Here is a 20,388-nt window from a genome sequence, read left to right as displayed (position 1 = left end):
ATGGGCTTTCACACTCATACCATAATGCATAATAAAGAGCTCACTGTGCTCTAAATATATACCAGAAGACCTTGTCAAGACTGTAGAGACAACGGCTGCCTGATTTCAGACAATACAGCACAGTCTTAATCCGATGTGGAGAGGGCCTAAAAACAGGCAGCTTTAAAAGTGTTTTCTTAATCTTCTTTGGACAACTTTTATTTCTTTTTTGCTACTTCGATTTCCCATCCCTCTGGTTTAAATGAATGGGTGCAGATGTAGTGTGCTATCTGTGGCAGGCTGCAGGAGTTCTGATTTATTTCCACAGCTAGCCCAAAGTGACGCACTGACAGTGCGGATTGTTCTGTGGCCATGATAAATGCACCATAAACAGACACTCAAAGCCTGTTAAATGTGCTAACTCTACATTCACACAGGTCCAGAGAGAAAATAAAACTGGCTATACAAGCAATCAGAGTGGGTCGCTCTACTCTTTAGTCTCATTTCCACATTATAGCTACCAGGGTGACTGGATGAAACTGGTGATTTCAGGCAAAGCAGGACAAACGACACTTTTACGCTTACTTCCACTAATGTGGCATAAATATGTTCATAGTGCTTTGTTAAGCAATCTTGTTTTATGCTAATCAATCATGGAACACTGTGTAGAAATTAATAATATTTTCCATAATGGCTTAATTGACTGGTTAAAACATCTCAGAATACCTTATAGATAATCTGTAATACTAGCTTTAGAAATAAATATTTCTAGGCTCTGTGCCACACAACCTAATAATAACGCCCCATGCAACTATGTTTGTATCTATCTACACACCGCCTGAACCCATCAAAGTCAGCACTGCCTCTGTAAATCACAAGGATTAAGAGATGGAGAGAGCCTTCCAAAAGGTGCGAGTCCTCCTCCTATGTCGCTCTGACTTCAATAGGAGACCTTTCAGGTGGCTGATTGACAGAGCTTTAAGACAGTGCTGAAAAACAAGCAGATAGATCAGCCTCTGCCTACTCCGTGCACTTTATAGTGCCCATTGGACAGTTAAATGGACCACACAGTTGCTGCAATTTAAACCTACCACCACTCCGATGGGGGTGAGGAGATGTAGGGTTTGCTTGTCTCTGGTTATGTCCGATTAGTAAAGGAAACATGCTATGTTTTTGGGGGCAGAGGTACAGTAACAGGTTGGGCTGCAGCAGACTACTGTCCTTCTTCATAAAATGCAGAAATTGATCCAATGGCACCAGGCATTAAACTTTGTAAAATTCTCACAAGACGGTAATCTAGAGTAAAAATAACATTTTTAAAATATGATTTTTCACAGAATAAATTATAACAATTTATTTTTAAAACAGAAATGCAAAAAGTATTCCCCATGATGTAAAAACAATGTGGCATACAGATCACTATGGTTAAAATCATATTATATAACACACTTGTTGTATGGATTTAGATACATACTGTAGACCTAGGCAGATTTACAGAAAATCACCTGTTCACTTTAGTGGAAATAGTAAGGCATTTATTTAGAGGATATTACCACTTTCTGCTGAGTAGCACAAATACAACACACAGACATTCTCTGCTATATATGTTGAGTTACCTGCTCAGGTAGCTTGGAGCCTGCTGAAGATGACAGATATACCACTCTTAGTAATTAGAAATATTTCCAAAAAGCCAAATTTGTCTTTACTTTAAGGGAGGAAGACATCTGATTATCATCTGCACTTTTTTTTACATACAGGGAAAGCAAAGAAAGAGGGGTATTATATGTAGAGTAGGTCAGTCTGGGTCTAAGTTCTGAGGATTTATACAACAGTCAGGATAAAGTATAAACAAAACCAAGCTTATCCAGTTAATCCTGTGTTCCTAAGAGCTAAAGTCAGAGTTTAAACAACTAAAGAGCCATAGTCCTAAAATCTACAAACTGCGGTTTCTTTTTCCATTTTCTTAAAGGGGACCGATTATGCAAAATTCACTTGATCGTTTTTACACTTCCATTTGTGTCTCTAATGCTTCTAGAAACAGTCCAAATGCAAAACAAAACATTTAGCTGTTTTTTGGCTATAAATTAAATGTTTTTTGTATTTTTTCTAGGTTTCAAAAGCTGTGTAATTTTGAAAAGATAAAATCAAACTGAATAGGTTAAATCTCATTATCTGAGAATGATTTTGTGCGAAAAATGTAATGAACGTGTTTTGTATAGCCCATAGACCTATCCCAAATGTTTAAAAGGAAGTATAATAGGTCACCTTTAAATTGTTTATTTCTTAAAAGTTTCCAAATGGCAAAATCCCAGAGCATGTGAAGTATTTCTACCGTCTACTGTACAAAATACTTAACCAAGTCTCGTTTTTACAGACAATTAAAGATACGGTAACAGCAAAGAACATAAAAAGCATTATTTTGTGTTTACTGTAGACAAATCACGATATTGTAACTTTACAAACTAAACTTCCATTTATCAGTCTGAAAGGCCCTTATTATTCATGTCACATGCACACATCTGCTTAACTACAATAAATAAAAATATGCCCGTACATACTGTGATCCCTGAGAAACTGGAGCCATTAGCATATAAAGTTTTGATCTCACAAAATGCTGATTTATTTAAAATGAGATCTTACAACAGTAATTGTGCAATTAAAGAAACATTATCTTCAAAGTTGATGACCTCACAAAGGTGCAAACGTGCACAAAAACAAAAACAGCAGAAATATAGTTAAAATCTCTGAAAAGGGATTCTGAAGTTCACTGTTTGTGGAGCTGTTCATTACTTCAATCAGTAGTAGAGGTAATTAAAACAGTAACTACAGTAAGTAGTACCCTTATGTTTACTCTTTTTGTTTTTACTTTGAAAATCACCAAAGCTACCTGGATATTTGCTCACAAAAAGCAATATGTTGCTTGTTAAATCACTATTCTGAGCTTACATAAAAGTTCTGGGAAATTCTACTGATGTAGTAATTACTATAACTTCCATAAACCTGGACCCCTTGCTGCACAGGTCTGGAATACATCACATAACAGTGTTTTAATTCAACCTCATCATATCTATGACAAATAATGGAGCTGCACCACTGCTGATGGATGTTCTCCTTCCCAGCAGCCAGTACCAGCTCTGTAGCGAGATGGGCTGTAGAAAGGCTTTCTATCATCTCCCACAGGTGCTATCACTGCAGCACAGATAACAGCAGAAGGAGTTGGAAGTGATGTGCCCACAGATGTGACATATCACTAGCAACAGGTGCAGTCAAAACACTTCTCTGTCATCTCAGCCATGCATGTATTCATTCCCATCCTCTTCTTCTCTCTCAGGTCAGCGCTCCTAATCATCATCCCCGTAACAGGACTTCAGTGTTAGATAGGTCCGGCTGTTCTGGCAGCATCATTTATCAAACCTGCTGTACTTGTGGCAGCTGAGCACCTGACAAAAGCTTAAAGGTGGATTATTCGGCGAGGTGTCCCTCATGTGCGTTGAGAAAACCACCGCCTGTGAGTGCTCCAAATAACCATCTGTGTGTGTGTGTGTGTGTGTGTGTGTGTGTGTGTGTGTGTGTGCAGCAGAAAGGGGACACAATGTGTGAATTGCTTCAGAAGTGCTGTCTTATTAAATTATCTCTGCTTTTTACAACGAGCACTCCCCCTTCTCTTTCCATTGCTCTCCCAGGCTAAACATTTGTCTTTCCATTCATGGCTGAATTTGTATTCCATTGAAATGAGTTCCTGGGTAAGTGAGTGGGAGCAAAGTCCACATTTAAGCTGAATGTTTTCAGCCTCATCGCTTAGGTGCAGCAATAAAAAGGCAGCTAGCACTGCAGATCAGAAAGCGTATTTTTTACTCTTGAGTTTTCTTAGAACAATTTATATTCTTTTACATTTCCATTTATCCATTTTTCATACTGAGCTGTGAAAAGTATTTGCCCCCTTGCAAGATTTTTGCTATTTTTGTAACACTTAGGTTTTAATATTTGACAAAGATAAACTATCCAAACCAATCTGGCCCTATGTGGAAAAGTAATTACTGACATGCTAAATTAATTAACTGTGATTAAACATTTCTTCGGTTAAATTTCACAGCAGGCCTGATTTGTGTCTGACCTACAGAATCAATAAATAATTTAAAATAGAACGTGTCTGACAGCATGCAGTAGGCTAAATGATCTAAAAAACAACAGATCATATACCAATCTTATTATATATCCAATAACAGCTGAAAAAGAAAGTCCTTGACATCTATCAGTCTGGAAAGTGTTGCAAAGCCAATTCCAAGACAACCAGTGAACAATAGTAAGAGCCATTATCCACAAATGGAGAAAAGCCAGAACTGTGGTGAACCTTCTCTGGAATGGAATAGCCAGCCTGCCAGAATTACTCCAAAAGAGCCTCAATATCCTATCCAGGAGGTCACAAAATAATCCTAAACAACATCTAAAGCACTGCCGGCCAAAATTAGAGTCAGGGCAAAAATAGCATCTGTGGGAGAGTTCCAAGTCCAAAACTACTGCTCACCAATAAGAACACAAAGGCCCGTCTCACATTTGCCAAAACAGATCCTCCCCAACAGCGTGTCATTATATCCGGTGGGCGGCTTTGCTGAAGGTTTTAAATGGTAAATGGATTGAACTTATATAGCGCTTTTCCAGTCTTACAGACCACTCAAGGCGCTTTACACTAGAGCCACGTTCACCCAGTCGCACTCACTAACGCTCACACATTCATACACCGATACGCAGATTGGTAGGCAACTTGAGGTTAAGTGCCTTGACCAGGGGCACATCGACATCTGGCAGGAGGAAGCTAGAATCAAACCCACAACCTTCTGATTGCAAGTCGACTATTCTTCCTACTGAGCCACAGTCGCCTTTAGAGTGGTTTAGTCAAAGTCCAGTCTTAAATCTGATGAAGATGCTCAAGCATTTCCATAATTAGGCTGTTCTTGCGAAAAATCCTCCCAGTGTCACAGAATTTTAAAAAAACTCTACAGAGAAGAGTGGACAAAAATCTCTCCCCGGTGATGTGGGTCTCATTGTCAGTTATCATTAACACGTAATGGTAGTTGTTGTCGCCAAGGGTGGCACAACCAGCTGTGATGTTTAGGATGCAATCAATGGATTCTTTACAAATACCCCCCCGTATTTATTGACAGCCTGAGAGCACTTCCTGTGCAGAGCAGCCATCATACTCTGCTTTTGTTTTAACCTGCCCTGATGGCAGTCACACCTACAGAGAGCCACGTGTTGATTGGTCAGATGACTGTTTATCTAGCAACACTCCATTAAGCTGACACAGCGACTCCTATCACGAGGTGCATCATTTCACCTTTAATCAATGTGACTACGATCAATGGGTTTTTACACGCCAGGCAGCAAAATAAGGCAACCGATACCACCTGTTCTAAATGTGACATTAGCACTGTATGAGAAATGTAGCAAATTATTTACCTGACATAATCACATGTTAAACTGTAAAATATCAGTGGGGGAAAGACAAAAATAAAGCTAATGCTCCAGCATGTTTATATGCATGTTCTTTTCCACTTTGGTAACAAGTGGAAAAGAGCATTGGCCAGTCTGTGTGCATATTCAATTCAACCCCAGTTCAATTCAAAAAACCTTTATTAACCCCAAAGGAAAATTAAATTAAATGTTGTTGTAGCTCATATTATGAAGGTTTCTTCAAAGAGCCGTTGTAGATGCTGATGGCTGTGGGCAGGAAGGATCTCCTGTAGCGCTTCGTCTTACAGCAGATCTTAAAAAGCCTCTGACTGAAGACACTGTTGTTGTAGGACAGTCTCATGAAGAGGATGCTCAGGGTTCTTCATAATGTTCTTCATTTTATGAAGAATCTTTCTTTGCACAAGAGATCACACTTTCCACAACATACCTATAGAAGATAGGTCCTAACACTGAAGGTCCTAAACTTCCTCAAGAAGTACAGTCTGTTCTGTCCCTTCTTGTAGATGGCTTCACAGTTGCATCTCCACTCTAGTCTGTTGTCCAGGTGAACACCTAGGTATTTATACTCCTCCACCGCCTCCACTTCTTCTCCCATGATGGAAATAGTTTTTGACTTATTTCTGTTTCTCTTAAAATCTACAATATATATATATATAAAATAACTCTGTCACTCAGAAATTCTCAGGATACAGAGATATAAAAATTGAACTGTACATATTTCCTTTGAGAAATCTGAGTAGATATAAACATCCTAATTTTAGAGTTCTCCATGTTGTAGCTCCCGGTCAAGCTTCTGCTACCGTTAGAATTGAAATTTAAATGATTAGAACACACCAAGATCAATCTAAAACTCTCTGATTGCCTGTTTCAGTGGATTTTGTCATAAGAGGTCACAAGGTTTATTATGATGTAAACTTGCCATGTATGGGGACGTCACAGTGGTGACTGACTGTAATAAAACTAAATCAGAAGGCATTAATATTATGCAAAGGGTCATTTTTATATATTCAGGTTCAAATATATACATACATTCCTCTAAATATTTTAAGAAGTGGTGCTAAAATTTCTAGAATGCCTTAACCTGACAAGACCAAGGCAGATTAACCTCATCTCTAATGGTAGCGACTAACTTCAGCTGTTGCTTCTACAGGTCCTTCTCAAAATATTAGCATATTGTGATAAAGTTCATTATTTTCCATAATGTAATGATGACAATTTAACATTCATATATTTTAGATTCATTGCACACTAACTGAAATATTTCAGGTCTTTTATTGTCTTCATACGGATGATTTTGGCAAATAGCTCATGAAAACCCAAAATTCCTATCTCACAAAATTAGCATATTTCATCCGACCAATAAAAGAAAAGTGTTTTTAATACAAAAAACGTCAACCTTCAAATAATCATGTACAGTTATGCACTCAATACTTGGTCGGGAATCCTTTTGCAGAAATGACTGCTTCAATGCGGCGTGGCATGGAGGCAATCAGCCTGTGGCACTGCTGAGGTCTTATGGAGGCCCAGGATGCTTCGATAGCGGCCTTTAGCTCATCCAGAGTGTTGGGTCTTGAGTCTCTCAACGTTCTCTTCACAATATCCCACAGATTCTCTATGGGGTTCAGGTCAGGAGAGTTGGCAGGCCAATTGAGCACAGTGATACCATGGTCAGTAAACCATTTACCAGTGGTTTTGGCACTGTGAGCAGGTGCCAGGTCGTGCTGAAAAACGAAATCTTCATCTCCATAAAGCTTTTCAGCAGATGGAAGCATGAAGTGCTCCAAAATCTCCTGATAGCTAGCTGCATTGACCCTGCCCTTGATAAAACACAGTGGACCAACACCAGCAGCTGACATGGCACCCCAGACCATCACTGACTGTGGGTACTTGACACTGGACTTCTGGCATTTTGGCATTTCCTTCTCCCCAGTCTTCCTCCAGACTCTGGCACATTGATTTCTGAATGACATGCAGAATTTGCTTTCATCCGAAAAAAGTACTTTGGACCACTGAGCAACAGTCCAGTGCTGCTTCTCTGTAGCCCAGGTCTGGGGAATGCGGCACCTGTAACCCATTTCCTGCACACGCCTGTGCACGGTGGCTCTGGATGTTTCTACTCCAGACTCAGTCCACTGCTTCCGCAGGTCCCCCTAGGTCTGGAATCGGCCCTTCTCCACAATCTTCCTCAGGGTCCGGTCACCTCTTCTCGTTGTGCAGCGTTTTCTGCCACACTTTTTCCTTCCCACAGACTTCCCACAGACTTCCCACTGAAGATACAGCACTCTGGGAACAGCCTATTCGTTCAGAAATTTCTTTCTGTGTCTTATCCTCTTGCTTGAGGGTGTCAATAGTGGCCTTCTGGACAGCAGTCAGGTCGGCAGTCTTACCCATGATTGGGGTTTTGAGTGATGAACCAGGCTGGGAGTTTTAAAGGCCTCAGGAATCTTTTGCAGGTGTTTAGAGTTAACTTGTTGATTCAGATGATTAGGTTCATAGCTCGTTTAGAGACCCTTTTAATAATATGCTAATTTTGTGAGATAGGAATTTTGGGTTTTCATGAGCTGTATGCCAAAATCATCTGTATTAAGACAATAAAAGACCTGAAATATTTCAGTTAGTGTGCAATGAATCTAAAATATATGAATGTTAAATTTTCATCATGACATTATAGAAAATAATGAACTTTATCACAATATGCTAATTTTTTGAGAAGGACCTGTATGCCAGGATAAAAAGGATGTATTACATGCCTAACCCTATACGACGCAGAACTCCACATCTAAGGAATAGTAGATTTATAAGGTGGAAGAAGGTCCAAACGCTTACCCTCAATTTAAAGTGAACTGCTTAGGAGCAACCCAGAAACAACCAAGGCACATCATCTGGAAAACATTGTTGGATTGACCAACTTCTTCTTCACGGTCTTCAGTTGGCTCAAAATTCAGCTGCGCATCTGCTAATGGGGACAAGGCGACATAAACATATCACCTAGATTCTGTATTTCCTCCACGGGCTGCCCATTTCCTTTAGAATTGTTTATAAGATTTCACTTTTAGTTTTTAAATGTCTAAATGGTCTGGGACCTTTTTATCTCAACGTGTTTTTACATCTACTCATCCCCAGTAGAACTCTAACATCCTGAGACCAGAAGCTCATAGATGTTCACAGGACTCAGCTCGTGACCGGGGAGGACAGAGCTTAGTTAGCCGCAGGTCCCAGGCTCTGGAACAGTCTCCCTCTTACCACGAGGTCTGCTGTAACTTTAAATAATTTTAGATTTGTGGCTTTTAATTCTAGAGAGCACGACCAGTCCTTGTTTTTTATCCATGTTGATTTTATTGGTGATTTTGTCAACCTTGTATTTTTTTGCTTATTGCTGTTTTATTATTTTGTTATCTTTATCTTCCTTTTTAATTTTCTATTTACCTGTACAGAACGTTGGTTGCCTTTTGGTTCTTAAATCACTTTAGAAATAAATCAATAAATGAGGATTATGACAAAGTGGATTGAATAACTCTGAAGGACGACTACTTCAAGATTATTTAAGTTCACTTGCAATCAACGGCTAAATAGGTCATCCTTGGACACATCTGGTCGTTCCAAACGGACAGGAGTCTCAAGTGCACATGAAAACTGAAAAACCTGTGCACTTTGCTTAAAAGACAGATCTATGTAAACCAACCAAATTCACTGAACTCTCCAAATTCTGCAAAATTATGGCCGAAGCTTGGTGATGGCAAAAACGATTGTGGTCAAGGTGTAAGTTAATTTAGTGAGGGCGTAGGCAAACATTTAAGCCTGGATATTTTGACCCCGTGCAAAAAGTCAGATATACATTCAAACATTTGCACTGAACTTTTGTTTTTTTAATTAGCTGAAGTTGTATTTCTTGTAATCTTTCGACCCTGGAAAAAGAACAGTTCAAAAGAATAATAAAAGCTTTAATCACTGATGAACTTTGGTAGAATTCTGAACAGAACTGTTACAAACTAAGACACTTTTCTGTGTATCAATGTTTTGAACAAATATTCTCTGATCAATAGGATAAAGCGATAACAAAAAAAAATACTTGCTTTAATCCTTTGTAACTCTGCACAGAATCTCATCATACACGATCTGGTTTTATTTCAGCCTCACTGATGAGTGAGTGTCGGGGTGATTCCTTCAAGGTACCATTTTTTACTAATGGCCTCTTGTTTTCTTAGATTCTGCAATAATAATGAGCTCGTAAACAAACACAAAGCCATAAAACAGGCTATGGAACTCTCCGTGTTCCCAAAAAGTGGGAGCTGAGGGATTAAATATTCATTCGGGTTTCTACAGAGACAAATCACGTGGCATCAAGTTTCTCATGCTGCATAATTGGCTGATCCCAGACAGAGATGTCAGAGCATCTTTCTTTTAAATCCACCCTGAGGCAAAACATGTCTGAATGAGAAAGAAGCATGCTCTTTGCTCATCAAATACTTTGCTTCAACAAAGTTTGTTGCCAACAATTATTTAATTGGACAATTATTTATTAGATACATTTTTATTTGGATTTCCATTTTAAGCAGTTTCATTGATTTAAGTAATACTTTTTATTCTTTCACCAGCAGATTTCCTCTACATAAACAAGCCATATTTTAAAAGTTAAAACGTAAAGAAAGGTTAACATGTTTGAGTGTCCTGTTATAGGCCTGAGTCTCTGCATTTGTGTGAGTGGATTGTAAGGCGAGCCCATGAAAGAGGTCCTGTTTTGTAATATCAGGCTTTGCAATAATCTAGCAAAGCCTTTCATGTCCTTTTCCTCCACACTTCAGGAAACACAATTTTGTGTGGTATACAAAATGTGTCAGAACTGTTTTGACTAAAACACAGTCCACGTTAAGTCTGTGGTTCTTGTGTCTGACCTTTTCATACAATGAGGGGTTTAGTGAAAACGGGGGCTCGTCCGGAATTTGTCTTTATGTTTGATGACTAAAGACTCCCACAGGGTCTGGTGTACCTGACTCTGTGGACGTTCGCACGTACTCAAGGCGGACTGAACGCTTACTGAAAGCGGATGTCCGCCATGGTGTCACATAATAAACTGCTCCACATCAAACAGTTTTATATGTGGCACACTGCTCTGAGCCATCAGTCGCGAGGATTCACAGTATCACTGCCACTCTCTGCACTCTTCCTCCTCGTCCAATGACCCCATGACAGAAAGTAAGGGAAATGTAGGAATTTGTCTCAAGAAACGTAGGAAATTGGTACGCTGCACTATGAAATCTCAAACATCTGCGGACAGTGCATGGTGTCTGTGCCACTCACAGTGCAACCGACTCTGTATGAGCCTTAAGAGTTGTCAGCTCATTCTTCAAGAGCTAAACTATTTATTAGTATGGTAATATGTAAATATGTCATATAGAGTTGCCAACGAATAAGAAAAGACTGTCCCAGACAACAAATTAGCTGTTGCAGAGTTTTTGTTTTGATAAACAAAAAAATAAACGAACTCAGCAGAAGTAAAGGGAGAAACAATAAAACAACATATTAAAAAAGACAAAACAACATCTCACTCTGAATGTTGTTGTATTTTTTTTTCTTTTTGCAGCACTAGTGGCCTTCATTTTTCTTAATTTTCCAAAAGTGAGCAGACAGGAATTGGGGTGGAGAGAGAGGAAAGACACGCGGGAAATGTCAGCGGGCCAGGACTTAAACCCATGACAATCGCGTCAAGTACCAAGGCAATGGTTGTGCATTCTACTCCAGCGCCACCACCTTGCACTCCAGTCTGATTCCTGATAACAATCAATGCTGTGTACATGTTGATTACTAAGTAGCTTTAAAGTGAAGTAAACTGCATTTCAGCAGTAATACATAGTCTACATTAGTGTGACTGTGTTGTGCTTACCTCAAGCAACAATGACATTCTGGACCTGACAGGTTTTAGTATAAGTGAGTTTTTACAGAATAGTCATAAGTATATGAATACATATCTGACTTGACACATACAGCAGCGGTCTTTGCACCAGCAAACTATATTTACAACAGGAGAAATTGATGAGGTGTTAGGCTACTATTAGCATGTTACTACATAAAACTCTTCATAGCCTTCTACATAGCCTTTTTTCCTTTGAATATCATAAAATTTATTGAGTGGTGTCTTGGCTGCTCTTCTCCTCCACTCCAACAGCTGAGCGCCGGGTGCAGAGCAGGTCATACAGCATAGACAGAGAGGAAGCTGCAGCATCCAATACAGCCTCTCTTTCAGTGGAAATATCGTGTAAAAGGGAGTAAAACACTTGTTCAAGAAACCCAGATTAGTCATATCAACAAAATAATATGCGAGAGTTGGCTTGGCAAAAGTCCTCTAAACAATTGAAAAACATTTTTCAGAAAATGTGTGAGTTTTTTAATGTCTGCGAAGTCATACGTAAAATAACAGTATGAGGGTTTTAAAACAATAAACTTTATACCTGAATTTGGAATCGTTCAGTGGAAAATCCCAGCGAGAGAAATTATTTCCTTTAAACTTTTTCACTACTTTGCGGTGGCCTGTCAAACAAAAGCTTGATCAAATACATTGATATTTGTGGTTATAACACAACAAAATCTGAAAAAGTCAGAGGTGTTTTGTTTCCTCCCTGGGATTATTAGGGCCTACCATCGTGCATGTTTTCAAATTGTCCTTCTTCAACAAACCTGATATAAATGTATGTGTCGTTAATAGGCTGCCGCACAAGTTGTAAACATGCTGAGGAGGTAACTGTCAGCAATACAATGGCAATAAAGCACAGCATTCCCAACATTTATTAAAATACAATTTAAGACATAAGATTTTGCATTGTCCTGGGGTTGGCAGGCACATTTCACACCAAAACATGTTCATCTCATGGACAGAGAACCTGTCTCCTCCTTGAATGACATGATGGCTGGGCATCCCGATTAATTTTATACTTCTTTTTAATGATTTGAAAATATGAATGTGGTTATTTGTCCTGTGTGTTTCCCTAGGATGGGACTGGCGCCTACCTCGTCTCTTGCCCAAAGAACGCTGGAGTTAAAATCTAAAGAATTTAAAGCAGCTAGATATTGCTTTAAATAAGCCTGAGTAGGAAAGAGACACTCTAAATTTACCATGGACTTGGCAGCTTCATATAGCAGAGTGCAATACAGGATTTCCATTAGCGAAAAATAATTGTTCACAGCATGTGCTCTTCCAGTGCTCTAGTTCAACTTGTGTATGAAGAAGGCAGCTTGCACTCCTGTCAATAATTTATGTCAGACCTCAGACCTACATGTTTAGTTATGCATATCACCCTGATCAACCTTGAGTCTTATATATTTTTAGGTACATAGCTCAGAAAAGTCTTCCTAAAAAGATATTTTATAAACAGCCCTGCTTGTCAACACCAAACACAGACCAGGTGTTACACCTATTTTTAAAATATCTACATTATTTATTGGTCAGATTTGATTTTAAAACATGGACACTGGCTGCCTTGGATGGACAAATTTGTTGAAACACTTTTGATAGGCAAAGATTCTTTTAAAAGCTGCTGTGGTCAGACTCAATCATTCCACTAGTAAACTGTTTGAGTGTTATTATAGACCAATTTAAAGAACTGTGACATCCCAATCCGTAGCAAAAGAAACTAGAAAAGAAAATTGTCAGAAACATCAGATAAACCTTAGAAATCTGTCCACAGGAGCTCTGTCAGAGTAAGTCTCACAGAGCAACAGCAGCTTTAAAAGCATCCATTGGACTAACAATTTCTCACAAGGGAGAAATGATTGAACTGTACTCATAATGGAGCTTGTGATGGTCTTGGCAACATTAATAAAGGCATCCTAATGGGCTGAAGCGAATTAATGGGCTTGCAATCAACAATTCCTTACAACTCAATGCACATCTCCTTTTACAGGCCGAAAATAACGACCTCAGGAAACAGCCGCTGCAAATCCCTGCACTCAGCTAGAACAGCATTACACATAAAGCTTGTGTCAACAGTGGAGATGCACCGATAAATCAGCCGGTAACCGGAAATGGATGATTTTTAGCTCAAGCGCTAGTTGGTGATGGGCCGGTCAGAAACTCAAAAAGATCTGATCTTTTTGTGCTAACATCTGTGTTTATTATGGAAGTTGTTACTGACTGAAGAAAACTCACACATTTTCACTATCAGTGAGTTGTTGAGAGAAAGCAAGAATTTCAGTAGATATCGGGGAGCTAAATGGAGGTTGGCAAGGGTTCTGTGTTCTACTCGTTTGAGCTTTCAGCCTGTCTGTAACAGAACATGCTAGATTTGGAAATGATGGCACTAAATCTCCCAGTCAAGGTAGGAGTCGACATTTACTAGGAGTAAAAAAGGAGACTGTTTTTTACTAGCTGCTATAAGTATATAAATGATGTAATTGCTAAAGACCATTTAAAATGTCAACTTTGTAATTATTTTGTTCATTTTAGAATATTAGTGTCTGCTCTCTCGTGTACAAAGTGTGTCATCGCCTATGATAAAATAAACATAAATCTAAAATAAACAACTGTTGATCTTTCATGCCAGGAACTATAAAAAAAGCTATGTTGTTACATTGAAGCTCTCATTAACTGGTATTGGTAGGTCAAAACTTTACAAACAGCTTCACCCTGCAGATGCCGGGGATCTGGAAAGCAGCAAAAAATTCTGATTGGTTCATCGCTAGTCAACAGCATCAAAGGCGTTTTGTGCCCTATTTGTGCCTTATCCTTTTTCCATCATTTGGACACATGATCCGTTCATTTCTCAGATTGCTTTTTTTCGTGTTTTTGCCAAAGCAGGGCAGCCCCGAATGACAAATCTAAATGCTGGCAGTAACCAAGGAGAGGACGGCGATCTCAAAAAACAAACACTTGCAATAAATCAAAAGCGATTTCAGACGATGGTCACAGATGGTGCGAACAAAGAGGACTCCTTTCTGTGAGTCCTCAGTGATTCACACGTTCCCAAAGCTGCTGTTTACACTTCTCCAAAATAGCCCCGAGCCAATTATAAACACAGATAAAAACATGGTTTGGCTGCTAATTGACACGTAAAGAAATGGACGCAGAACATTTGCTCGTATTTCACTGACACCACCTAACAGAGAAATTTCTGAGAGACTTACCCCACTGCAAAGGAGCGAGCTGTAGGTGCTCCAGGACCAGCTGGTTGAGGGCTCCCTCCACACTGGCCTCTCCACGTCGCTGTAGAGATGGGTGGCTATTATTAAGGGCAAATGCATGAAAAGCTATTTGTGGTTGTTAGCAATTACTAAATGTAGCAATCAATGCTCTACGATTATTTGATGTTTTTATACAGAACAATGTGTTAAAAATAAATGAATAACAGTGTAAAACTGTAACAAAACTTGGTTTACGCACAGAAAACATTCTGAAACTTTAATGATAAATACAAAGCTAAAGGCATGTGGTTATTACTGGTAATAAACAGTAACATGAAAAAGTATTAATACTTTTTTACTAACTTGCTCAGCACAAAACTAAACGTATGTTCTTTACGTATTATGTAATCAACCAACACAAAGTAATGCATAATTTTAGAAGGAAACGGATGCATGGTTTTTCAAATTGTGTGGCGAGCATTTGTATACAGCCCTTCTTTGAATCTGACACTCCAAATAAAATCTAGTAGTTGAAACAGCCAGGAGCACCTTGGTTCTTTTAGTTATTTTAGACATGCACTCCACAAGTTAGGTCTAAAAGTAAGAGAGGCAAGAAGATAGCCCCTATCAAAAGAAAGCCATTAAAAGTCCTGTTTTCCACAAATCATTTATGGGACACATGTGGAAATAGGTGATCTGGTCAGATGAGACCAAAATTGAACTTTTTGATCTACATGCACAGTCCTGTGTGTGTGTGTGTGTGTGTGTGTGTGTGTGTGTGTGTGTGTGTGTGTTCTTGTACTTGTTGCTGAGTGAGAACCATTTTTTGTATTTTTATCGCAAAGTGAGGACATTTTGACGAAGTGAGGACATTTTCCTGGTCCTCACTTTTTCAAATTCCGTTCTTGGGACAGGGGTTAGGTTTAGGACTAGGGTATGAATTGAGTTATTGTTAGGGTTAGGTATTAACTGGTTAGGGTTAGGGTGAGGGTTAGAGTAGATGGGCAAAGCTGATAGAGACACACTCTTAGACACTGAAATTAAATGCAGTAAAAGTATTGGCACAGGGGTTGACCAGGAATGCATGAGATACTTGTCAGATTGCTTCCGTAAAATATTCAGAGAGCCATGTATAATTCTACAATGACTTTATAAATATACACTAGTGTGTGTGGATCTATGACCAAAAAGCATTGCAAAATACATTTAACTTTGTTGTTCTGATGTGACAGAATGTGAACAAATTCAAAGGAAAGAAAACCTTTGCAAGGTGTAAAATGTATACGACACTTTTTTATGTAGTGTTTTTTTCTGCAGTCTTCAACTGCTGGGGCCTTGTGGGCAATTAAACCTTTACTTTGTCTTCAGTGAAAACTGAAATGCATTTCTTAGCAGGGATTCCCCTGAAAAGCCATGCAAAGCCAGTATGTTTCAGTTCATAGCACATTGTTTAATTGTCATCTTACTAGTTATCTATAGATGCTATGGGTAGATCCAGGGTTACTGAGAGTAATCAGCAGGTAATGTAACATAAGCTAAGAAGAGGAACCATGTAGGTTCTATGTATCTCAAGAACCTTTTTCTGAAGCATGACACAAGCACTGATTTCTCATTTTCATGTTGTAGTTTCAATCATGGAAGACCTCAACATTTCTTAAATGCTGACTTAATCAATAGGACTATAAACCACAACCATGACTATAGCATTTGATCACCAAATGTCTTGCCTTTTGAAATAATCAACCCCCCTTCTGCCTAACACTTCCATGTAGGAAATGATTTACATTTGGTGCGTCAACGACGATGTATGCGAGCAGTTTAAGTAATTTGCATGCTATGATACTAATCCTTACATTTACTTATACAAGCCATTAAAGATGCCAATAAATCAATACATTACTAAAATGCTATAAATGTAAATGTTAGTATAAAATTAGTGGTATTCAACGGGTAGCCTTTACATGGAGCATTCATGTAGATGTCAACATCACAGAGGGAGTATGTTGCAATAAACACACTATTAAACTGATCGCAGAGGAGGCTATCAATGGATGAATACTGCATCAAAACAAATTCGGCTGTCAGAGAGCAATTACCCAGATAATGCGTGATGATAAGGACAGCGCTGATCATTGACACAGCTGACATTTAATAATAGGTTAGGCATGAAGGACCCGGAGCAAACCCGTGTCTATTAACCTTTAAGGAGAGAGTACAATGTGTGCAGTGAGGAAAAGAGAGAAAGACGAGAGCCGATGTGGACAAACAGAAGGGACTGTGCTGGACGGTATTTCTTCTTCTGGACTCTTTCCAAAGTCTAAAGGACTGACTCATGAATAAATCACATGTTACAATTTGCACCTGCATCTGAGCTCAATAAGCACTACGAGTTTTACTCGCTGATATTATAAACATTTAAAATATGTTTTGACACTAGAGGCCTTTATTTATCATTTTTTGACAGTAGGTGGACAGGAAAGAGGGGCAAAGAAAGAGGGCGAGACATTCGACAAAGGTCGCCGGGTCCGGGACTCGAACCTGGGACGGCCGCATCGAGGACTAGGCCGCTATATGTGGTCTGAGTCCTAGGTGTCTGATTTACACACCAGTGAAGATCGATATTCTGTTCTGATTTGCATTGTTCAACATCATCCCTCCATTCATTTTCTACAGTCGCTGTATTCTATAGTAACACTTGCAGAGCCACGGGATGGCTCTCCACTGTCTCAACTGGTCAGTGGGGGAGAGGTGGAATACTCCCTGGAACGGTCTCCAATAACAGTTTATTTTTTATTTCAGAAATTAGAATTGTACAAATAACTGTACAATAAAAAAGGTTGAGCGGAATTAGATGGTTTTTAGCTAAACTAGCTTAAATGGTATAAGGATGATAGGAAGCTAAAAAAATTTATATTTTGTCCAACGTCTGCCTTAATCTATATTAATGTTGCTTTTAAAAACAAAGTCAGAGGAACCACAGAGATTCTGAGAGCTAAAGATAAAGATCTACTTTCTCATAGAATGCACACAAAACAGATGTTTACAGCATGTAATGCTGTACAAAGATGCTAAAGACACTTTGAAATGTCATCTTAGCTTTTAAAACAGCAAAACATAGTTTATTGTGACTGCTCTCTTTCTCACACAAACACTTTGCAATTTACCAGAAATATTGCAAAAGTCTTTTTCTTGTGAACCTTACATTGTTTTCCTGATAGTTGAATGTGTCATTACAGTCCTGCTTGCTAGTGCATGGTTTCCTCCAGATTCAAAAAAGCATAATTTAAGCATTTTTAAGGCAATTTTGTGTCCATTAGAATTACATTTGAAAATAACTAGAACAATGAAAAATAACCCTAATTTACTAAGGTTCTTTTTAACCTATCCCTAATAGATTATGAAGTTAAATTGGAGTGTTTTGTCTCTGGCTTGTGACTTGAGTGCTTTTATACCTTGGTTACCTAACTTAAATGCATTTCTACACTATAACATATATAATAAATACAAACTTTCTCATGAGGAATGTGCTGGTAATGCAAAATGTCACATGAATATTTTGATTTGAATTGCCCGAACAGAGAAAAAGCCAGTTTTAAGAGCAGAATTATTTTGCAGGTTTGCAGGCCGATAAAACTTTTCACCAAATGGCTGGTTGCTACCCTACATCATAGTTTGTCCCATAGTTTGTCCCAGCGTAGTACCAGAGTTGCTCTACCAAAATTACAAATTAGAGAAAAAAACTAAGTTTGCCATCGCATTTCAGTAAAAGGCAAAAGAAAAAAGGTAAGTGGATGAAGCAACAAATGACTGAACCTACTTTTTAATATTATAGTCATAGTCCACTTCGATAATGATCAATTGTCAGATTAAAAGTACCTTTCAAAAAAAACCTTTAAGCAGATATTAAAAATACTTCTTCATTAAGCCCACCATATTAAAAATGGGTTTTTATTGGTCTGATGTAATATTACAATCTTAAATATTATGTTTTCATTAGCTATAAACAGATAATAAACAGAAAGTCTTTAGGCTTTTTTTTACTTATAAGACCTCAGAGGAACTATGTAGAGTTTATGTGTTTAGCTGTTTGAAAGTAGAGCAGTTTAAAATGTTTTTCAGTATGCAGATAGGTTTTTATATTTTATTGTCTACTTTGGGCTGACATAAAAGACTTGGTTTTAACATCATTAGTTGTGCTACAATCAAGAGTTCTGGCTCATACAAACACAGAGAGCAGTGGAAGAGCCAAGAAGGTTTAACAGACAGGAAGACATCTGAGTTTAGAAATAAAACAAATAGACCCAGCCGAAGGAGTACATCTGAGCACAGTGCCTCGAAGGTGATCTACAGACTCTGAAACAAGTACAAACACTCCAGTGGTGTTCACTTAGGTCAAGCTTACATGCTGCTGCTGCTTCTGGCTGACTGGAGTATTTTAGACAAACTGCAAGTATTATTCTGGCTCTGACAGTTTTACAAGGAGATTCAACAATAGCTAACTGTAAAGCTGATTTTTTGTACTTGCTTAGGTCAGCTATTGAGAGTGGAATGATCATCATGCTGTTATTTCACACTGTGACCTCCACAAGGAGAACATGCACACACATAAATACCATTTCATTCATCCCTTGTATATTTCTTAGTGCCAGAGAACGGCATACGGCAAACCTATTTGCTCTGAACAAACCTCGGCTGAAAATAATTACTATAGCAGGTGTAATATTGTGTTGGAGAGCTCATAAATGACGGATTCTAGCAGAACTTACTTTGTTCAAGGCCAAACTAGTGTGTGATACGCAGTGTAATCAAATCTCTTTTGTCATGTTTTTCACGTCATGAAGTAAAGAATTTACATTACAATGTTTCAGTAATTATAACCAGCTGACTTGCCCTTCCACACAGATAAATGTCTGCATGTACAGCTTATTTCCTCATCATGACTGGAGTTGATGATAATATGATGTGTGGTATTGGTCCACTGAAACTGGTTTACTAACTGTCCATCTGTGAAATCTCAGACATGAAAGTGAAATGGTGGTTTATCGTTTATGGCAAGAATCCGGGAGTCTTATGTAAGTTTAGAAAAGCCGCAGAATACTTTGTAGGTCTCTCTCAGCAATCAATGGAGACATAATCTATTGGAACCTGTGTTATCTAACAGTGGGACATTGGCAGTAGATGTTTTTAGATCCAAGAGGATGTTAAGTGTAGAATACAGTCATGTAAATGAAGGTGCATCAAGTAAATTAATGAGGAGGAGTAGAGTTACTTACCTAAGGTTAATAGCCAAAGCAGCAAGCAGTGTATAAGACAATTTAAGAAGAGCGTGCAGGAAGGGTTTAATGCTTTAGATGTTAAACTAGTTATTGGCAGTAAGCAAATTGACTAGATTAGGTCAAGATGTTTGGAAACAAATTTGGAGAGACAAAGCTGAGATGGCTGGACTTGTCAAAAGTAAGAGTACTGGATATATTGGACAGAGGATGGGATTTGAGGAGATCTCAAGGAAGAAGAACACAGAAAAAAACTTCAAAATGTAGGGGAAGAATATATGCACAGGGTCAGTGTAACGGGATGATGTTACGGATACAAAGTAGATGGTCTGCTATGATGACCCTCAAGAAAGCAGGTGAAAGAAACGAAAGAAAGGATGCAAAGCAGAAAATATGTTAAAGGAACTTTTTTAAGTGATAGCAACGATTTTGATTATTGGCCAAATCAATCAATGGATCAATCCATCTATCCAACCATGATTAAGTCGTGGATGTAACAAGTCAAGGAAGAACCAGGCGAACCAGACATTCTTCTGCCCAGGGCAACTGTTTA

General features: G+C 38.6%; 1 protein-coding gene across 3 annotated transcripts in view; it reads right to left on the bottom strand.

Moving 5' to 3' along the window:
* trappc9 (trafficking protein particle complex subunit 9) overlaps positions 1-20,388 on the bottom strand; it is a 319,159-nt gene that overhangs the window by 87,362 nt on the left and 211,409 nt on the right. For all 3 annotated transcript variants that reach the window (XM_047383974.1, XM_047383972.1, XM_047383973.1), the window contains one exon: positions 14,566-14,656. In XM_047383974.1, coding sequence (XP_047239930.1) covers positions 14,566-14,656 — 91 coding nt within the window. The remainder of the gene's footprint in view (positions 1-14,565; positions 14,657-20,388) is intronic.

Source organism: Girardinichthys multiradiatus, chromosome 13 (genome assembly GCF_021462225.1).
Source record: "Girardinichthys multiradiatus isolate DD_20200921_A chromosome 13, DD_fGirMul_XY1, whole genome shotgun sequence".
Taxonomy (NCBI): Eukaryota; Metazoa; Chordata; class Actinopteri; order Cyprinodontiformes; family Goodeidae; genus Girardinichthys; species Girardinichthys multiradiatus.
Note: the sequence above shows the minus strand (reverse complement) of the source record. Positions and strands in the feature narration are given on the sequence as shown.